Source organism: Acanthochromis polyacanthus, chromosome 6 (genome assembly GCF_021347895.1).
Source record: "Acanthochromis polyacanthus isolate Apoly-LR-REF ecotype Palm Island chromosome 6, KAUST_Apoly_ChrSc, whole genome shotgun sequence".
NCBI classification, from domain to species: Eukaryota; Metazoa; Chordata; class Actinopteri; family Pomacentridae; genus Acanthochromis; species Acanthochromis polyacanthus.
In genome coordinates, this window is record NC_067118.1 from 30,378,711 (window position 1) to 30,402,026 (window position 23,316).

A 23,316-nucleotide genomic window follows, 5' to 3' on the forward strand; every position below is an offset into this window, starting at 1 on the left:
TGTATTTTTCATTTCTGTTGTTGTTGTCTGTGCTGTTAAATGAATAAATAAAATTTAAAAAAAAACAGTTGTGCTCTTTGGTGGTCAGACAGTCAATTGCAATGATTGGAAGTTACATAACAACAGAATCAATATGAGAACATGAGTTTAATTACTGAACACGATTCTCTTAGTGACGTCAGCTGAGGTCAGTTATTGTTGATTTGTCTTCAATAAAAAATGAAGTAAACAGTGTAACATGCAGATGCCTTTAACCCTCCTGTTGTCCTCATTTATAGGCACCAAAAATGCAATTTCCTTGTCTGACAAAAATATAAAAATTCAGCAAAAAAATTCCCCAAATTTCTGAGGAATAAAATTCCAATAAAAGTTTAAATTAACAGTTTTATTTAAAAAAAATCCTCAAAATTTGGCAAGAAAATTCTTGTAAATATTTTCAAAAAAAATGAGTAAAAATCTTCAAAAAAAATCCTACCAATATCTAAAGTGATTACATATATATTAGTAAAATTTCTAATATTTTCTTTAAGAACATTCACAAAAAAATCAACCAAAAATCCAGCGAATTCTGCTGGATCTTGGTTGATTTTTTGGAAATGTTCTAAAACATTTTTGACATTTCTTTTTGTCCACCAAAAAATGTTCAAAGATTTCCCAAAAATGTTGAAAATTTGGACATCAGAAGTTTCACTGTGAATTTTATTTTATTTTTTTCCACATTTTCAAACTTTTTAAACGGGTCAACTTTGACCCGCAGGACGACACGAGGGTTAATCTATTAAACTCCATCAATGAGTAATTATTCCTACCTGTTAATGTTGAACCTCATCTTCAGAGAACTGTGCTGATATACTATATATGTGCTATTTTCAGATTCATCTGCTCAACAGAGACACTTCTTCTATCCTCACAAACCTTGTAACCTACTTTGTAAACCCTACTAACAGTCCAGAATAATAATGCAGAGTGTGGGAGAGGAGTTGTTTACGTGTGTAAATTCTCTGATTGACTGGTGAGGGTGGAAACACTTCACACCCAGTGCCAGCTGGGATTGCTACAGCCCCCCACAAACCTCTAAATCATAACTGGGTATAGCCTGAGAGATATATTTTAAATGAGAAAGAAGAAGCATTTGTAATTGTATTTTCAACTTGCACTTTTTTGTGGAAAAAAACCTGTCAGACACATGTCTCAAAACACACAACAGGAGATGATCTTTGACTAAACTGAACCTTCTAAATGTTTGTTCTTGTGGCTGGCCAAATTCTCAGCAGATGAGTGGAAGGTGACGTTCACAAAGCTTCTATTTCAGTCACTGGTTTAGTTCAGCAGCAGTAACTGATGGAGCTGATACGAGCTGCTGTGGTGACACTGAAGAGCTGTTTTCCCTCTTTTTCTCACTCCTACTTGTTGAAGCTGATAAAAAAAATACCTCAGTAAACACAAAAACGATGTTGCTGATAGAGTTCATCCCACTATCACAGGCACGACATGCACTGTGGCCATGAAACATTTCGCCTGTTGCGACAATGTGGTTTCGCAACAGCTGTCTTCCAAACAAATACACGCACACAAATATGTTTCCATCACTTCAGAGTGCATTACATTCATTTCCTGGAGATTTATAGAAACCGTAACTTTACCTCAAACCTAACCATAGCCTTAACCAAGTCTTTATGCTAAAATGTTATTATAGGGAGTTGTTTTTGTCTCTGAAATATGACTTTGTAAACAGATTTATGTTGCAAGCAGCACACACACACACACACACACTTAGATACTGCAGGGTGAAACTTTTACCATAAATTATGCACTGTAAATAATGAAGCAGCTTTTACTACGCCAATAATAAAAAAGGAAACTCAGAATTTTCAGTGGTTGCAAAGTGGATGGCACACAAAGTCAGCAGAACTTGTTTTCAGTCACCCTCTTGCAGCGCACATCACTGAAAAACCCACATCCTCTGTGATCCTCTGCGACAACGTTGTCATTATAGAGCCGTCAACATGTCAGCTGTAGTGTTAAAGACTAACAAGTACAAAGACGCACACGCACACATAACAACACACCCTTCCTCTGTGCACAACAGTGTTGGGATCAGGAAGCACTGAAGAGCAGAGATACGTTCCCCCCAAAACACTGAGGGTGTGAGCAGACAGTAGCGGCTGCGAGTTTGTGTTTCCATGTGACATTCGTGCCAGGATTAGATGTGCTTTACAGCATTTGACGAAGATATTTCTGCCAGCAATCGTGCTCGGCAGCTCTGCCTCCAGTTTATGCTGTCTGACATTTCCTATGATTGCCTGAGTGTTGCCTTATTAAGCTCCTGTCTTCTGATACAGTTTCATCTTTCTGTCATCATCTCCAGAATCTCTTCATCTTCGCCATAACAGGATATTAAAAGACTTTTCATGATACTTTTAGATCACAAACTGCAGGGCAAAGGAAACATTGACAGCCCATATAGGCTACAGTATGTGTCTGTGCACCGTTTGAGGCATTGGTGTTGTTTACAATCAATAGTTAAACTGAAGGACAAGAGAAATCTGAAATTTTAGCTCAGCTGTGGGAAGACTTCTATCTCTGGACTCTTTGATCTAGCAATCAGCACCAGCTCCTGTTACAGCGCTCGGTCAGGTATTCATCTTTTTATGTAACTACAGAGCTGCTTTTAGATACAAGTCAGTCACTTGTGACCAGCAAACTGAGGCTATAATAATGTCTAATGTTTCATGCAGAAGTATTCTTTGAAAATGCTCACCCAAGCTGAGATAATAATAGACACAAGCTACTTTTTCCACTACATGAAAGGCCGTCTGAGTGTCTGAGATGAAGCTCTTAAACTTGCAGGATGTGCTCTATTTAAACAGGCTGTGTAAATTCCTGAAAATTACCACACAACGCGAAAATTAAATAGTGAAGGTTGTGGCGAGGCGGTGTGTTCAGACTTTAAATTACAGCCATCCAGGTTTATGGTTTGTACTCACTTTGTGCGCCTCTGAGTGTGTATCAGTCAGATAGCCAGTCTGTGTGTCTGTCAGAGAGTGTATCTCCCCACTGCTGCCCTCATCCAAGTCACTGTCCTCATCCTGCGTGGAGTCTCGCTTGTTGCCCAGGGTAACGCAGCAGGACACACTCTCAGTTTCAGTGACACTGTCGTAATGATCCTCTTCGTCGATGGCGTCCTCGTTGGGGAAAACCTCCCCCTCCGCCGTGCACGACGGGCTGTCGATGCCACTGTCCCGGTTGGGAATCTTCCCGTTCTGCTCGGATGAGTCCGGATTGTCCAGGAGCTTGTGGGAAGAGCCGTCCTCCCGCTCCACGTCGTTGAGGCAACCGACGCCGTGCGCGATGTCGTCCTCTGCGCAGTCGTCCAGCACGGCATCGTCCGAGGTGTCGATGTGCATGGAAGCCAGGCAGGAAAGTTCAGACACTTCGTCAGTCCGTTCAGAGGTGCCAAGTGCAAGTTTGTCCACAGGGGAGGAGTCTCCTGCAACCTTCGCTGCCGTGTCCTGGTTGCAGGAGGACGTGATGTCAGTCGCAGTGTCCATTCTCAGACACAGGTGCAGCTGTGAGCGTGGGAGCACCCCCAGGATGGGCACCCTGAGAACAAAAAATATCATCAGCCAGAGCCAAATGAAGAATTGATACTTTGGACTGAAACCAAAAAGAAGAAACAAGCATGTTTTTTCTGTTTAATGTTTAGATGACAAGAAACAGGTACAAGATGGGCTGAAAGCAGCTCACATCACCAAACGTCTTCTACAGAGCAAATGATCAGTCTGACAAACTGACTCATAAGAAATTTCCTGCTTACCTTGAGTTCTCAAACCTCTCGATGAGCAGCCCGACTTTCTGGGCTTCTCTCTGCGGCTGTGCTCCCGGTCCAGGAGGTGTTAAAGTAGGCTTCGGTTTAGGTGGAGGAGGGGGTGCTGGCAGAGGCCTCGAGGGCGCCGGCGGGATCCTCTTCGGTTTCTTGTCTTGCCCAAGAGCGAGCAGGTGCGCAGGTTTAGGGGGCACTACAGACGCAGAAGTCCAGACAAAGGAAGAACAGCGAGAGAGCGAGAGAGAAGCATGAGGCTGCAGACATTAACAAAAACAATCAGGTAACGCGGATAAATCCAAGTGAGAAAACCTCCATGGCGCAGTCCATGTGTTAAACGTGCTTGTTCCCGCGTAAAAACCTCAAAAGAAAACAATAAATAGTCCAATATTGAAACATATAGCAGCAGGACAAAACGATATCAGCTTCTGAACGTCAGCTTTCTGCTGACTTCCTTATTTCAGAACAGGATGCTGAGACCAGTGCGTGCGTCAGCCACCGCGATTACAAATAGACACACACGCATATATATATATATGTTAAAAGCACACACATAAACACCAGAGCTGTCTTCAAAATGCACTCTGCACTCTGGCATGCCCGCACTCTATGGGCTCGCTGTATATTTATTTGCAAGCATTCAATTTAAGGAAACGCATTTGTCTGAAAGCAGGAAATGTGATGATATGCTGCAGTTGTTAATTTGAGAACTTCCTCTGTCTGTGCGTGTCACTGTCTGATAAAACAAGAGGCTGAGAAGAGTTTTGCAGCAGAGCGTTCGACGCATGACAGCAAATTTGTTTGTTTTAGCATTTTACTACCTCATATATCAATAAACTGCTAGAAAAACATTTTTCTATGACTATTAACTGACTATTTCCCTTCAGGGATGAACAAAGTGATTCTGATTCAGTGTTATATGCTACATAGAGAAATACACAAATGTCACTGTATCTTTTTTTAAAGTTATATTTTTGGCCTTTTTTTGTAGAGGGCAGTGGACAGAGAGACAGGAAACGTGGGGAGGAAAGTCGGGGAACGACCTGCAGCAAATGACCATGGGTCGGACTCAAACCATGGCCTCTGCCCCCCATGTTTATGGGTCGTCCAGTTGAGCTACTGAGACACCCAACTGTATCTCTATTAATACATATATTTTGGTCAAAAGTCTGAATAAGGCCATAAATTCCATAAGTCATCAGCATGCCCAGGCCCATTGCACTTCTGTGTTTTTAAGGGCATAATTCAGTCACTGTTTAATACAGAAAATGCATAATTATTGATAAGGATTAATCTGTTAGTCTATAAAATGTTGAAAATACAAAGCTTACATGTGAAATAGCAATTCAGTGAAATGAAATAAAGCCATTTATTGTCAGTATTAGTTTCATAATTATATTTTCATTGTTATTGTTATTATTATTAACATGCATAAAAACAAAACAAACGACAATACAACCTAATGCATGTCATTTTTAATCTTATAAAATGATGACAGATAAGAAAATGCTTGTATGTAAAAAGCTCTACCTACCTGAACAACACACCTTTAGGCCTTTAGTGGCCCAACTAGGTGCTTATTACCTCCGCCAGGAGGTTATGTCATCATCGGAGTTTGTTTGTCTGTTTGTCTGTTAACAGCATAACTCAAAAAGTTATGGACGGATTTTCACCAAATTTTTACAGAATGTCCAGAAGAGCAAAAGTAACAATCGATTAGATTTTGGAGGTGATCCGGATCACCGTCTGGAGCCAGGATTTTTTTGGACTCTGTACAATTGAGAGATGGCCATCACCATCTGGATCCAGACGGTGATCCGGATCACCTCCAAAATCTAATCGATTGTTACTTTTGCTCTTCTGGACATTGTGTAAAAATTTGGTGAAAATCCGTCTACAACTTTTTGAGTTATGCTGTTAACAGACCAACAGACAGACAGACAAACAGACAGAAAGACAAACAGATGGCCTGGCGGAGGTCTGCGCTCTCCAAGTGCTTTTCTAGTTATTATCATGTAATCAGCAGCTGCACAAAGTCATTAGCAACACATGTCTCAAGTAAAATTACAGTGATGTGATCAATCAAAAAAAAACTGTGCAAACACGGCATTGGAAGCCCTGTGTGTAATAAAATTATGCTATCACAATCATGTCACTGTGGCCGGATAAAAATGAAAATCCAAACATGGTTGTTGCTCTACTTTAAACCACTTCATTGTTACTGATAGTTCATTTTGCTGTGGGTATTTCCTACTTGACCAACTGTTTTGCAATTTGATTTTCTGACACATTTTTAAGCACTTGTACTCTACTTAGTCATCCTTAGAAAACAAGAACTAACTGGATCTGGGGTGAATGTGCCATTACTGAAATAAAAGGGAATAAATGAACAAATGAGGGGATGCATGCAGGGCCAAAGAACTGCAATTCAGATTTTATGGCATGGGATAAAAATGATTATTAGATTAATCATCAATGATTCATAACTGGTTTCAACTTGGTTTCAGTGTCTTTTCCAGCAAATCTGTCAAGCATGACATGGTTTCAACTCCTCCAGTAGAATCACATGACCTCAAAGCAGGTTCGGGGCATATTTTTTGCTGCTCTTACATTTTTTTTGTCACTTTGGCCTCATTTGTCACTACATTACAAATTCTTGCACCTCTATGGAAATAACAGCCATGTCTAGAAGCAGAGAGAACTTAAAAGTGTATGTCACAGTTACAGTACAAATCATACAAAAAGATTATTTACTTTTTCAAAAATTACAACATTTCTTTAAGTGCTCACAGCTGTTACCAACGCTCAGAAAATAATGATGGCTCTACGTACGACAGAAATGTTCCCACTTAGATTCTTAATTTGTTTGCATACTTGTCTCCTCTCTGCTCTGTTTAACAGTCTGCAGTTCAGCCCAGGTCATCCAAAAAGTCCCTGAATTTTTCTCATGTGACTGTTGGTCACACCACTATCAGTCATTGCTCCTTGGATGGGCTGTGCAGCATAGAATTTTTAGTTTTTTACAGAATCTGATTATTGCAAATGCTCCATTTTTTTGGGATAATTTTTAAACAAGGCATAGAATAAAATGATTTTATTGAAACATGACAATTTTAAACTCAAATTTGGCTAAGCTAAGCTGAGTTCAAGGATCTTTATACTGTTGATTCTTCCTCTTTTTTTGCAGTTTCTGGCTGTGATAAATGGTCTAATTTACTTTTAAAGATAATATGTTTTCAAATCTGCCAATGCTGCTTTTGTATATTTTGTATCATTGTAAATTGGCTGTTTTTTGTTTTTTCAAACAGAACTAGCTTTCTAATATCTACTAGCTCGTTGAATGTGTCAGCTTGGGCTCAGAGTTATTTATTCTTTCACATTTTTTGACACTTTGCAGATAAAACAATAATAGACACAAAACCCGATTCTAAAAATAACCATTAGCTAAGTGATGGCCTTCAAAGCTGAAAAATCCCAACACAGTTGAATAAATTTGGACCAATATGTCAGACTTCTCTCTCCACCTTCATCAGGAAAACACCAAATCTTGAGATGAAGCTTTTCGATTTTCCCCAAATCTTCTCTCCTTTCGCCACCCATCGATATGTACTAAAATCCCAATCATGATCAAAAATATCACTGTTGTCACATTTCAGGAGAAAAATTGGAATAGTTGTGAGCCTTTTAAATATTGGGGTCACGTCTATGGTGTGATGTCCTACTATGTTTATCAGTAACTCCCCAAACATAACACATGTTGTTCATATTTAGCATTTTTCGAATGACGCCCAAATACAAACACTTGGGAGCGACTGGCCTCCTTTCCAGCAGCAGCAGCTCCTGCAGAGGTGACCTAGTGAGCAGAGTGAGTGGCAGAGTGAGGCCAGACAGCTGACACACACCATGTTATAGGGGAGCATTTGTCAGGGTAGAATAAATGGCAGCTCAGTAGCGGGGGTCTGGATCTCGCTGCACCTTTCAATTACAATGACAGCTTCGATGTCAGAGCCACGCTGCGTCACAGGGTTTTACCTTGAGGTTTCTGTGCGGTTGGCGGTCTGGGCGAGGTGGAGGGCTGGGGCCGCGGTTTGATGACGGGCCTGTCGTGACATGGTCTGGGGGTCGGACCTTTCTGTACCAGCCGTGGAGAACACAGGTAGTCCACTGATCCACACTGGTACTGCAGAGAGGAGGCAGGGAGGTCTGCAGAGGAGAGACACAAGGAAGGCAAAGTCAGTTATTGATTGCTCTCACAAGATTCATCTAAACATCACAACATAATCCTGCTATTGCAATGCAGTGGTGTGAAGTAACAGTCCTGTAGGTGGATGACCTTGAGCTCAGTGTGATTCTGGATGTCGCCCACAGATGGAGAGCAGTGGGACCAGGAGGGAGAGGACAAACTGTGGTATTAATCCTGACACCAGGCCTGCAGCAGCAGAGGCTGCAGATTGGTTTCTCTCTGATTCTCTGGCCTGAATCTGACTGAGCGCATCTGATCTTCTCAGTACACTGTAAATAGATTCAATTCAATTCAATTCAAATAACTTTATTTGTCCCCAAGGGGCAATTTAAAAGGGCATACAAGCTAGCTTAAAACAACAACTAAGGAAAGCACACAATTACACACAAAAAACAAAATAATATTAAAAAGAACATTGGAGGTGTCTGTAGTTTTAAAGTGCATTTTGTTCCTGATGTCTATTGCGTGCGTGTGTCAGAGAAAGTACTTCAATAATGTACAATTGTGCCCCTTTAAAACACCTAATTTTTATTCATAAATTCTAATTTTTATTTGATTTGAGTAATTTCCCCGACAATGCTCGGTTCAAGAAGCACATTTCATGATATTCTTTACATTTGTTATTGTCGATAAATCTTACAAGACCCAAACCAACCATAAGTGCTAAAAACAGGTCAGAAATTTTTTATGAAGCTTCAGTATTAACAATGTTTAAATACAGTTCCCAAATCTAAACAGCCCCCAAACTGGGATATGGTGTGCAATTCGACTTTCAGCCGCAGTAGTCAGTATTTATGCCACCAGGACGGTGTATTTGGGATCAACTAAAAAAAACAAAACAACTACAAGTGCCCTCAGAGTGCAGTCCTCTGCTGAAGCCAGCACCAGCAGCCTAGCTCACAATTTTAGATGAAGTGATCCAAAGCCATGTCAGAATTTAATGCTCCAACTCTCCAACAACATTCATGAATTTTGGTTTGGTAGTTTTTGCATAATCTTGCGGACAGACAAACAGACAGTACAGACAACATCTCACCACCTCAGCTCTCCCCTTAGTGCAGGAATGACATGTTTATATCAATGAAATAATAATTCATTATGTGGGATACATTTTCTATCGCCACACACCCATAAGTTGTTGTTTTGTCTTTTCTACTATTGTGACAAAAAACTGCAGAAAATCTTGTAATCAGAGGACACTAAAGCACACATCTTCTTTTTCCCATCAAACGTACACACAGATTTTTTTAATTTATTATGCAGGACAAAATTTTCCCTAATTGTTACTATATAAATGTGGCAGTGACAGCCAAGATCAGTCAAGTGAAAAGAAATCTGGTATTAGCACAACAGTTCTTTGTGAATGACTGAGTGCGTTTCCATTCCTGGCTTCACTGTTTGCACTCCACAGCCGAACTATTTGCAGTGGACACCAAAAGCAGCCTTTACTTGACACTGCTGTTACAGATGAGTCTGTTCATTTGAACAAAGGGTCGTCCCTCCACAGATTATGATAATAACTCACACAGCCCTGTTCCTTCAGGCTCATAGATTCGATCGAGTCACACCAACTCTTTCTCAACTGGAATCCAGCCCAAAATTGCACAGAATCCCCACAAGAGTCCTGGCACATCTAATTTGATGCTCTTCAGATGTGCTGCAGGCAGTGGAAGGAGAAAATTCAGTCAGTAATGAGTGCTGCTACGCTGTCTGCCCCATGTGGCACACTGCAGACTTTCCCCACCATCTCTGCACCGCAGTGGAACAAGAGCAGGGCAGGGAGGAAACCAATCAAACAGCTCAGTAGAACAAAAATGTTTGTCACACAGCATAGCAGTTTAGTACCTACAGCAGGTAGCTTTTATATTCATTCTGATGATCCTTGCATACAGTCCCTAGCAGAAGAAATAAAGTGAGCCTCTCGCCATGATTTGTGCTGCCATCTCTAAATCAGATATGACTCTTGGTTGAGTCAGAGGAAAGGCTTGACCTATGATCAAGAGAAGAGACATGTCCTTCAGCCAAACGACCGCCGAGAGAACAACTCTGTGACCCAAGACGGGCTGTGGTCTGTCCTGGGAAAAACAAACAGCAGCGGAAGACGAAGCCATAGGGGCTGGTGCCTATGGAAACCCAGTGTAGCCATGGTTACCTGAGAGCAAAACCTGGCCCTCATATCAAACTGCTTAACGCCAAACAGGACTTGACGACACAGCAAAAGGAGAGAGAAAGGAGCTGACACTCAAGCTTTTCCTATTAAAAATCTCACCAACCAAGCTCAAAAGACACAACTCATCCAAGACGCAAAGTATGAGAAAAAGTAAGAAACATGTAACAGTGATATGTATAAAACAAGAAACATGAACATTAAAGAATATGCACAGTCTACAGTACAGACTATTCTGAGAAGGGAGGTTATTAAAGAAGATTACCTTGCCTCCTGTCTTTTTAGCTTCACATATCCAAAGTCCAAAGAACAAGTGAATAGAAACAAAACTCTCACACAACCCAGTCAAGATCAAAATAAACCCGGCCCTCCCGGTTTTCTACAGTGCACAACTGAGACTAGTCTTTGTGGCAAACACACCCTAAAATGTCCTTCAAAGCTCAGTCCTGTATTACGCCCAGACACACTCATTCAACTCTCCCTCCCCAGTTGTATTCGAAGGACTGCACCTGTCTGCTCACCTGCCAAACCTGATCCAGGTACCTCCTCCTGGGGCCAAAGTGACGTGACAGAGTGTCACTGTGGAGCTCAGTAATCCCAGCATACTGTTAGAGCCGGCCAATAACGAGTGAACTTTGGCCGTAACACACAACTCAGAAGACACGTTCATAGCTGAGAACAACCAGAGCAGACTTTGTCATCTTGAAGCAGTGAACTAATTGATTTGGACTCAAGAGATGATATTAATATTGTGGCGTGTAATTTTAAGAGGGCTTTTGTGAAAAACACAAAGCAGACCGATGATCTGAGCTCATTAATTTCCTCTGCTCAGTTCTAGCCATGAAGGAACAAATGACTGGGACAGTCAGAGATTATAAAACCTTATCAGCACCGAACCCTGAAGGCTGTGAGTTAACACAACAACCTTCTCCTGCAGGGACAATTTCCGTCACTATTAGTCACGATGTAAACCTTTAATTAGTGACAAAAATGATTTTACTTGTTCATTCATGGCTGTGCGGTGACTCAGTCTCCAGAATAGAATAAACTGCACCCTGAGAGCCCTGCAAATATTTCTACTTGTAACCTGAAAGGCTGCATTACAGTGGATTTTTAAACATACAGAACTGCTGCTGTGTGGCTGATTGACAGAAATATTCAGATACTTTCAAGTATTTGAAAAGGACATGTTGGAAACCTGTGAGTGAAAAGCACCATGAGTCTGTTTCAGTGATGATGTCATCAGAGAAGAACCTAAAGAAGGAATCACTTATGTCACTGCATAGCAACAATGTGTATTTATGTTTGTGCACTTTCACCTTTGTGCAGTTAAAGTCCATCTCTGATACAACAGAGCTATTCAGATCATGAGTCTATAGTATCTGCTGATCAAAAAAGAAGTAGACAAGATTAGGAATCAATGCAGCTTTCTGTCAGTGTCAGTGTTTGATTGTGACTGCAACATTTCCTCACAATAAGTATGATCAATACTAGAGCTCTACTGGATAAAGAACTGATGCTGCTGCAGATAGCAATTTTAGGAGTAAAATTAAGGTATCAGTATAATACTTACAGTGTTGTAAACAATGAATCCTACTCTGCTGGAAAAAAATCCGACATATTCCTCTCTCCACTACTAGTGCATTTTTCTAAGTCAAACAAAGCATTTTGCAGTCCCTTCCCAAAAGAAAGCTATTTATTTTGGGAAAAATTCAGGCTACAGTGATGATGCAATATTAACAAATTTAAATTATAGTTTGAAAACCAAAACACAGTTAAGTCTAAGGCTGACTTGAATTCCTCAAAAATTTCAGATGACTGATATATTAATTTAAGTGTTCTACATAGGCTCTTAAAAAATAGCAACGTATTTTTCCAGAATTAAAAACATCCATCGATCCACCCATTATCGAAACACCGCTTAATCCTCATTAGAGTCACGGAGGGGCTGGAGTCTATCCCAGCTGGCTTAGGGTGAAGGCAGGGGACACCCTGGACAGGTCACCAGTCTATCAAAGGACTACATATAGAGACAAACAAGCACTCCCACATTCACACCGACGGACAATTTAGAATTTAGATGTGGGAGAAAGCTGGAGAAAGATCCCGGGAAGGCGGAGACGCGAACCAGGTATCTTTAAGCTGCAAGGCAACAGCTCTAACCATCAAGCCACTGTGCAGCACATGAATAAAAAATTATAACAAGGAAAAGAAAAAAAAGAGACAGAATGAATTCTAGACATAAAATAGAATTCTGTAATTTATTTAACATTTATTTTGTATCTTTACTATTTATGTATTTTTTGGGAAGGTGCCAGCTCAGATGAATAAAACTATATTCAAAGTCTCTGGTTGAACGCAATTCTTTCAAGCTTTGACTGTTGTCGTTGTACTTAACACCCAAATTTTTATTATTAATCATTTTATTATTATTATTTTTATTATTATTATTATCATTATCATTATTATTATTATTACTAATAATAATTTATATTTTAATTATAATGTAAGTATTATAATTGTATTTTTAAATAAATAATATCAATAATTATACAAATATAATGATTAATAAATAATAATTGTACAATGTTAATAATAATAATAATAATAGTAATAATAATAGTAATAACAACAACAATAATAAATGCATAGCCTTAAAAAATACATAAACAATCGTAAGAAGAAATCAGAAATAGTCCAACACGCATTGTTATCCTGTGTATTGACAGAGACATTTAATCTTAGCGTGTCACAGCTCTAATCTACTGTTACCAGCACTGACACTGACATCTGACCACAAGTTACAACCAAGTTAGCAAGAAACTGTAAAATTCAGGTTTCTGCACAGAGTCTGCTGTCTGGATTAACTACAAAACTTGCAAAGGTGACCCCAAAAAGTCGAGTGCAAAACATCACACATCTATTAGTTTGGCAGATGACCTGAAAACTGAAGATAACAGCGGATCTATCTTAGAACCAGCATGCTGACGAAATATAACTTTGGGTTATTAACTATGGTTTTATTGTCAAATTATTGTAGGTGCATCCATCATCTTTCTAGGCCGCTCCTGCATTCCAAGGCTCAAAGCCCCAAAAATGGCATTTGGGGCAGCTTTAAACAAGCCAAACCCATAATTTGCTTAACTTTGAGCTGCTGTTACTTATGGAGGCTCTGAAATAGTGAATGCTTCATTCCGGAACAACACCTTCACTTGTTCCCCTTTTCCCGAACACCCCAGACGCTGAACACTCAAAACAGGCACACACACAGAAAATGCACAAACGTAGCTGTCTGTCAGTCACCGTCAGCCCCGAGGCTACCCCTTCAGAGTCATTTATTACCCATCATCCCTTGAGTACAGGCCTCTCGCCCGGGTGCTGTCTGGGAGATAGATCACTCACATTCAGCAGAGTCTCCCCACTCAGGCAGCCAGTCAATCAGGTCTCCTGCCCGCAAACTAACCCCTGGTGAGGATGAGCTGACAACTCCGCTCCGTTAACTTCAACCACCCAAACCCCCTCCCCGCTGATCCCCCACCAAGATGCAGCTGAGTCCCAATGACATTCTTTCTGTGTGTGGTATCTCATTATCCCCAAGTCTCCATCACATTTCCCAGCTTCATTACACCTGCTCTGATCCCGTCCCGCAGACTGCCTGCATGTTTTCTCTCTCTGTTGTTCCAAATCATATTGATCAGATTTCTGTAGTGTGTTACCCTGAAAGACTGAGTCTCTTACCAACTGGCTTCTATATTTATAATGGCTACTGAGCCACTTAACTTCACTGGGCATGCCTGGATGTTTTTCTACAAGATGCGGAAAACGAAGCAAAGCAGAAAGATGATAGAACGGGTGATTATTTCCAGCACCATTTCCTTCATCTCTCCTCCTAACCTCTCGCCTCGCCTCGTCTCTGTGCAGCACGAGACAGTACTGAACACTCTGACCTTGATCTGCTTTTCACCCCAACGATAAAAAGCAGAGACAAAGACAAACACAAACATCTGATATTGTTGAAGTAAGCACATAGAGACGATGGAATAAAAAAGTAAGTGATGTGGCTCCGGTTAGTAAAAAGCTGCCAAAAAAGGGAAAATAAATCTCATTTTAAATGTGTGATATGCACAACACATGCTAAGCACCTTAAGCTTCAGTGTACCGCCAGCGGTACACCTACTAATTTGCATAGGAATTTCAAGAATGTCCGACGGCTGCAAACACGATTATACAAACACTATACGCCGATGGAAAGCTTAGATTCTCATGAATCCGCCGGTATAAACCACTTTCAGATGCGATTACCACAGCGGGTGAGAAAAACACATTTGTCCGACAAAAACGAATATTCATCCATCCGTTTTCTATACACGGCTTCAACGCACACAGCGCGACTCACATTTCCGGGTTTATTATTACACACAAAAAAAAGATTCCACAAAAAACGGCCATAATCCAACCTTTTACATCCAGACAACACAAGCCAGTAAACTATTTTCTCCAAAACATGTCCTGAAGTCGGTATAAAATCCCCGAATCGGTCATTTTCAAGGAAATGCACCTCGCGATGCCCGTCCAATATTCCCTGTATTTTCATAATTTTTTTATTTAAAAATAGAATATTAGCGATTTTTGTACTGGAAAACGGCTGGAATTGACTGAAGCTTAAAGGGTTAACCCTCCTGTTTCCTCATTTACGGGCACCAAAATATTGTTTTCATTGTCTGAAAAAATCCCAATTCACAAAAAAATTTCCCCAAATTTCAGGAAATTTGCAGAACTTTCAGGGAAGAAAATTCCAATAATTGCTTCAGTTTCCCTTAAAAGTTTTATTTTTAAAAAAATCCCCCAAATTTGGCCAGAAAATTCTTATATTTTAAAAAGGTAGCGTCTACAGATACGGACCCGTACCCGTAGCCTGTGGCCTACGGATACGGCACTTTCCATTTGCCAGACAGATACGGACCCGTACGCGAGTCTCGCGAGTCAAGAAAGCTGCTAACCACTGCAAACTGTTGAAAGGTAAGCAAAGGTTAAGGTTAGGGTTCGTGTTTAAGGTTAGGCTTAGGGTCCGTACCTGTAGTACCGATGCTACAGGTCCGTTACCGCTAGCGTCTACTGGGAGTCACGTGACCAGATCTCGCGTATCTGATTGGCAAATGGAAAGTGCCGTATCCGTAGTCCACAGGCTACGGGTATGGGTCCGTATCTCTAGCAACAACCTTTAAAAAATGAGTACAAATCTTCCAAAAAAAAAAAAATCCTAAAAATGTCTCAAGTAATTATGTATATATCAGTAGAGCTTCTAATATTTCTCAGAACATTCACATAAAAATCAACCAAAATCCAGCGAATTTCGCTGGATTTGGTGATTTTTATGTAAATGTTCTTAAGAAATACTTAACATTTCTTTTTTTTTCCCCACCAAAAGATGTTCAAAAATTTCCCAAAAATGTTGAAAATGTGACATCAGAGTTTCACTGTGAAAATACATATATGTTTCAACATATCAAACTTTTAAAACGGGTCCAATTGACCTGCAGGACGACACGAGGGTTTAAACAAGCTTTGCATATGTACATTTAGGCGAAATATGGCTGGAAAAGCTGAGAAGGGACTGTCCACTGTCCACTGTCCGTCCTAGCGAGCAACAAAATCTACCAACAAACCTTTCCAGTGTTAGTTCTTACACCACATTGGAGATGTATGGGGAGGCATGACTGTAAGAGGATCATTCGCACGTGCACAAGCTGAGAAGAAACGAATTTTTTTAAAAAACAGCTGAGAGAGAGGAAATATTGGTGTCGTTAACAACAGCTGTTCCAGGATCTACAGTGGACAGATCCTCGGTCACATCAGCAGATTTTAACTCGCGCAGTAACGAAGCTCTGACTCCCGGCTCGTCATGGGGTTTACTGACACACATGCAATCACACACACACACAAACACAGAGAGATCAACAGCTATCCAATTCATGTACAGTAGCATCTGGCAGCAGATTTACAAAATCCATATTCATCCACTTCTCATCGAGCTCTCTTATCGGAAACCAGTCACGTTCTCTTTGTCAGCCCGTCCATTAGCGCGGAGCCTTCCTGGTGGGTAATGTTATGTGCCGTTAAGAGTTACGTGCTGAAGTTTCACGGGTATCATGCTTCCAGGCACTGTGGGGCAAAAAGAGGGGATGCGAGTCATCTTGTTAGCATCTGCCTCTCCCCCTAATTCAGGTCAGTGGGCACAGCGGACACAATGATGCCTCCCACACTAAGTGGGAAGATTTCAGCAGCTCCCACAGATTAGGACCAGGCGGATTTTTCAGGGGGGATAAGAGAGGCAGAGTGGTGGGAAAGAGGATGAAGAGGCGGCAGATTGGCTGGAAATGGTTTGAAGAAGTCCTAGCCTGTAGCGAGTAACGAACAGAGAGTGTAAATGATTGATAAGATTAAGCACAGTTTAAGTGGTTTTGATAGAAAGTTTGAAGCGTGGCAGAGGCAGCACACAGTAGTAATGAGCCGTTAGCCGGCTTCAGCAAACATAAACAGTAGTAGTGAAAGCTGTAAATGTAGTGAGGAAAAATTAGGCCCATCTGCTTCCAGTTCCTGTAATGGTACATTGTCATGTGTCAACAAGTGGAGAAAGATAAACATAAACAAGGACTAATGAGTTCAACGTCTGATCCAGAAAACCCGCCGGCGATTTTAAAAAGGCAGTGTTTCTTTCAAAAAAAAAAAGTCAAATTGAACAATTCATTTGAGCAAGAAATTGCTTAAAAAAAAAAAAAAAAAATCACTGAATTTTTTAGCTTTTTTTCACAATTAATATGCGACTTTCAGTTTGTGTCGGGAGCTTAACCCAATCTAACCAAAATCACTTTATTCTAGACGTCGCACTTCAAAAATTCACCAAAAAACGAACCCTTCACTGTAATCACATTCTGTTAAAAATGAAAAATTCTGCACTCCCCTATGCAACCACATGGCCATGAGTTGAGACAGCTGTGACCCACAGTTAACTAGCAGAAATTCCGTGACTTTTCCACTGAACTGCAGGCTGTGTTTACACAGAGCAGATAGGAGGCATGACTGAAAACAAATTAAAAATGTGACTAGTTAAATATTTATAGTATGTAGAACCATCATTTCTTTCCAGTGTTGGAAACACCTGTGTGCACTTGGAAAAATGCCGTTTCGTCCAATTTCATTTTATTTTTGTAAAAATAAACAATCAAACCTTTATAGCACTGTAAATATGTCACACTGCACGAAAGACATTTTTTGAGTTTGTTCTACTTATGCAGTTTCTATAAAGGTGCAGGACTTTATATTGCAGTGAAAAATGCTCAGAATTACGTGACTTTTTGCCATCACACATTTTAAATGACAAACTAAATCACTCTAGAAGCACTCAGTTCAGTCAGCAAGTTTAATACTGCTTGTAACCATGTGCGCTGGTCAGACTGCATTAACCCTCATGTTGTCCTACGGGTCAAAATTGACGCATTTTAAAGTTTGAAGATTTTAGAAAAATATATTTTCACAGTGAAATGTCTGATGTCCACATTTTCAACATTTTTGGGAAACCTTGGAACATTTTTTGGTAGAAAAAAAGAAATGTTTAAAAGGTTTCTTAAGAACATTCACGGAAAAAAAATCAACTAAAATCCAGCAATTTTTTTTGTGAATGTTCTTAAAGAAAATATTAGAAGTTTTACTGATATATATGTATCACTTTAGAAATTTTTGGATTTTATTTGAAGATTTTTACTCCATTTTTTAAAAAACATTTACAAGAATTTTCTTGCCAAATTTGGAGGATTTTAAATAAAACTTTTAAGGGAAAACTATTAAGGAGATTATTGGAATTTTCTTTCTGAAGGTTTTGCAAATTTTCAGAATTTGGGGAATTTTTTGCTGAATTTTTGGATTTTATTTTTCTGACAATGAAACCAATACTTTTTTGGTGCCTGTAAATGAGGACAACAGGAGGGTCTAAACCACTTCTGTGTCCTTGCCTGGCTGGGCAGAGGAAAAGCTGAGGGTAAGATATGACACATTCACTGACCTCTTTGCTACAGCGTGACATCAAGGACTTTGCAATCAGCAGCCGACTTACACAGACACAATATAAGTCATAGAGAAATGCTCAGAGTTTACAGTAAAGGAGCACACTGATGTGAGGACGTGGCACAGCGATGATTAAAATGTCAAACCTTTCATCAAACATGTGATTTGATAGCACGTCTGCACACTGGCTTCTTTAATTCACGGCTTCATCCCACCACCACGACCAACAGCAGCACGTCTATGAGGCATGGATATAACAGTGTCTGTGTGGTGCAGACAAGAGGAAGAAGAAGAAGGCTCTGTTTGACTGGATGCAGCTCTGTACTGTAGCCCAGAGCTTTACTGTAAAGGAAGGCAACCACAGATTGGCAATTAGGGCAACACACACATACACACACAGGAGAACAAGGGGGCGTACAACCTGCCTGTGGAGATGACAGCCTGACTGTCCTAGAAACTACTGAAGCCTCACTGAACTACTGTAGCGGCTCTCAATGGCTGCTTTCACCGCAGAAATAAAACCCAACTGGACTTGGTGCACAAGGGCCAGGCAAAGCTGGGCACGGGGGAGCCCGTCTTTTCCTCTGAGTGGGTTCTACTAAACGCTACACATCCTTACTAGCAGAGGGAATTTATAACTGCTGGTGCTGGAAAAAAAAAATACTCCAGCTCTTTCCATTCCCACAGGGGGTGGGGGAGGTCTTCACAAACACAGGTCTGCTCTATGAGTCACCAGCACCCAAAGCCTGAAATAGCATTTTCAAAACAAATTTCAATCACCGCCTGTTCAAAGAAGGCACAATGTAATGGTATCATGCAGTTCAATCTGCTAGATCAAGGCCTGATCACTCCTCATACTGACTAAGGGTCTTCCAAGTGTGAAGGCATTGATTATTTTACTAGGCATTGACTGGTGGATTAACCGATCACAGCGTTGGGCAGGACCAGTCAAAACTGCCACAATGGCTGACTGTGCGATTGATTAAATGCTGACCAACGACAAATCAGAAGAGTCTCTAGGAGCTAACCAGGCACTATCTAGCACAGAGGTGTCGAACTCATTTTAGTTGGATCTCAACATGGTTCAGACCAGTAAAATCAAAGCATAATAAACTATAAATAACCACAACTCCAAATTTTTCCTTTATTTTAGTGCAAAAAAAGTGTTTTCTGAAAATATTCACATTTACAGAATAATCTTTTTGCAAAACATTACGAACAAACTGAAATTTGTTAAGGACAATAAATTAAATTTCAACAACATTATGACTCAGTTTATTATCGACACAATACAACTTACAATCAGAGTTTATCTACAAAGGCACAAAACATTTAGTCACAGGTATCTGCAACTGAATGTTATCATTTTTACTTTAAAAAGACAAAAAATAACAAAACAAGACAAAATATTACAAGTGAGACACAAAATGACAAAAGCGAGAATCTAAATAACAAAAAAATGAGACAAACGACGCAAAACAAATTTTAAATTAAAGCTGCAAGCAGCGATGGACGGGTCCTCGCATCCACGCTGGTCGTGAATCCACGCACGTCCACCAGGTGGCGCTGTGACTGAGAGTGTATGTCGGCCTCTGATCGCATCTGGACCAGAGTCCAATCATACATTAAAATTTCAGCCAGACTGTAGCATGTTCAGAGCAGTTATAGAGCATTTCCTGTCTATCCACCAGGTGGCGCTGTAATCAGAGTGTATTTCACACAGTGAATGTGATGAGGGTTGGACTCTGATCACTCATGAAAAGTTTCAGGCTGATTTGATCATGTAGAGGCCAGTTATACAGCATTTACTGTCCCTCCATCAGGTGGCGCTGCGACTGAGAGTGTCTGTTGGCCTGTAGATGTGATCAGGATTGGATTGTGATCACACATGGAAAGTTTGAGGCAGATTGGAGCATGCAGAGGAGAGTTATACAGCAGTTGATGTTTCATGGCGAAGCATCAAAACGCTGATGGTCGCCATGGCCACGCCATTTGGCTTCTGGTTAAACTTTTGATAACTTTTCATCACCAAGTCCTGCTGTGTGGACTGACAAAATTTCAGGTCTCCTGGAATTATCCCCTAGGAGGTATTAACTCTCAAAAGTGAGAAAAATCATCAAAATCTCACAATTAATCCAAGATGGCCGACTTCCTGTTGGGTTTAGGACATGGCTCCAAGAGGCTTTTTTGTGCGTCCTGATGTGCTCTATAAGCCTCCCAAATTTCATGGATGTAGGTGAAACGTGCTGGGGGGCTGTTTGTTAAAATACTGTAGGGGCGCTATAGCATGTGCAGTGCCGAGATGCATACAGTGTTGTTCCTTGGGTCAATGGTGATGTGTGTGGTAATTTTTGTGAGCATTGGAGTATTCCTAACCTGTCAGAAAGGGCTTTGTTTTTCATGGCGATATTTGGTTGCTACGGCAACAGCGTTACATGAAATGTCACACCCTTCACAGTGTGTGATTGTCAAGAGGTGAAGACTTGACTGACCAATTTCCAGCATGATATCACCAAGTTTGGGCCATTGTACCTGAAAATATAAGGCCTTAAACTTACTATTACCAACAGGTGGCGCTATGACTTTTTCAAAATTTATGAGTGTGGATGTGTTCAGACTGGACCTGGTATCCAGCATGTGAAGTCTGAGGCAGATAGGATGTTGTTCAGCTGAGATATGAATCGTTAAATTTTCATGGCGAAACATCGAAATTGGTTTGGCCGCCACAGACACGCCCTTTGATGACAAGTCACCATTTTCACTGGGATGCATCATCAATGTGTTTAGGCTGTTGTCACTGCATTTGAAGTGAATATGATCAACCGGGTAACAATAGGGCATGAAAGTGTAAAAGATGTCTATTTCCTGAAACCACAAGGTGGCGCTATGACTGTCAATGAATATCCCTATGTGGATGACATCAGGACAGGACTGTCATCATACATGTAAAGTTTCAGGCAGATTGGAGCATGTTGAGAAGAATTAGACACCACTTCCTGTTTCATGGCGAAGGATCAGTTGTTTGAGGCTCCGCCATGGCCACACCTTTTGGCTTCTGGTTGAGTTTTTGATAACTTTTCATCAGAAAGGTCTGGTGCATGTACTGGCCAAATTTCAGTTCTCTCAGACTTATCCACTAGGAGCTATAAATTTTGACAAATGTACAGCAAATTCAAGATGGCCGACTTCCTGTTGGGTTTAGGGTGTGGCTGTGATTGACTTTTTGGTGTGTCCTGATGTGGTGCATATGCCCACCAAATATTGTAGCTGTAATAAAACATTGTGGAAGTTGGCCTAATGACCACTGTTTCAATTTTGCAGGTGGCGCTATAGAGCCATTTTTTCACACATATGCGCAACTCCCATAAAATATCAAATTTTTCGCCAGTCCTGATGTGCACGCCAAATTTCACGCGTTTTGGTTCATGATAAGGCCGCCAAAAAGGCAAGTCATTTCCCGAGGAGCGATTAAGTTTGAAAAATTTACAGCAAATTGAAGATGGCCGACTTCCTGTTGGGTTTAGGGCGTGGCTGTAATTGACTTTTGGTGTGTCCAGATGTTCTGCATATGCCACCAAATATTGTAGCTGTACATGAAACATTGTGGCAGTTGGCCTAATGACTACTTTTCAACTTTGCAGGTGGCGCTATAGAGCCATTTTGGCACGCACATCCGCAACTCCCATAAAATATCAAATTTTTCGCCAGTCCTGATGTGCATGCCAAATTTCACGCGTTTTGGAGTATGATAAGGCCGCCAAAAAGCCAATTTACTTTACGGGAGAAAAAAAAAAATAATAATAATAATAATAATAATAATAATAATAATAATAAACCCTAGGGTTTCAATAGGGTCCTTGGCACCGCTGGTGCCTTGGACAGTCGGTGCCCTGGCACCGCCTGTCCTTCGCACCCTCGGTGCTCGGACCCTAAAAAAGACCAAAAATTTGACAAAAACTTTACAAAGCGACAAAAAAAAAAGAAAAAAACGAGACAACAAAATGACAAAAGCGTGAAACAAAATGGCAAAAACAATACACAAAACAATGAATAAAGCAAAACACAAAATAACAAAAATAAGACAAAAAAACACAAGGGAGTCCAAAAGGAAACACAAAACGACAAAAATGAAAAACAAAGCGACAAAACCGTGAGGCAAACAAAAGTCCGACAACAAAAGACAAAAAACAAGACAAAATATTACAAAAATGAGACACAAAATGACAACAGAACAATGAGCAATCTAGTATTTTACTCTATGACCAAAACAACTGGGGCCTCATTTATAAAGCTTGCGTACGCACAAAACAGGGCTAGAAAGTGGCGTACGCCACTTTCTACGCAAAGGTTGTGATTTATAAAAACAAACTTGGCGTGAGAATGTGCGCACCGGTGCACCAACCTTGATTCTTGATGCTTCTTTACGCACAAAACAAGGCGTAAATCACAAACTTTGCGTAGAAAGTGGCGTACGCTGTGTTCGTTGTGATTTCTAAAAAAAACTTGGCGTGAGAATGTGCGCACCGGTGCGCCAACTTTGATGCTTGCTTAAGCACATTTTGGAGACAGAGGGAACGGCAGTGCCGGAGGATGAAGTGGCGAATTGAAAGCAGATTGATCTCAAACCTTTATTGTTATCACATATTAGACTTGTAGAGCCTGATAATCATAAACCCTCATTGTTGTAGATGTTCCTATAGTGCGCCATTCGGCTGACGACTGTATTTGCAGAACTATGTTCATATATTAACAGGAGCGGATTGAACGTTATTTCATTCGGTCGTTTGACCGAAGGGCCGGTATCTGGGGCCGGTGCGGTGATCTTTATTAAATAATTTTGTTTACTGCTCACCCGGCGCCTGTATGGCTCATCCATTTGTAGGGGTGGTCTCCGACGCAGTGGCTCGGGTTCGATTCCTGCCTGCGGCACTTTATACATGTCTTCCCCCTACTCTTCTCCCCATTTCCTGTCACTCTTCACTGCAACTATCACAGTAAAAAGGCAAAAAAAAAGTAAAGAAT

General features: G+C 40.7%; 1 protein-coding gene across 2 annotated transcripts in view; it reads right to left on the reverse strand.

Moving 5' to 3' along the window:
- Window positions 1-23,316, reverse strand: part of fgd (faciogenital dysplasia) — a 74,949-nt gene that overhangs the window by 17,975 nt on the left and 33,658 nt on the right. For both annotated transcript variants that reach the window (XM_022205035.2, XM_022205034.2), the window contains exons 2-4: window positions 7,856-8,026; window positions 3,818-4,019; window positions 2,988-3,603 (exon numbers count right to left, since the gene is read on the reverse strand). In XM_022205035.2, coding sequence (XP_022060727.2) covers window positions 2,988-3,603; window positions 3,818-4,019; window positions 7,856-8,026 — 989 coding nt within the window. The remainder of the gene's footprint in view (window positions 1-2,987; window positions 3,604-3,817; window positions 4,020-7,855; window positions 8,027-23,316) is intronic.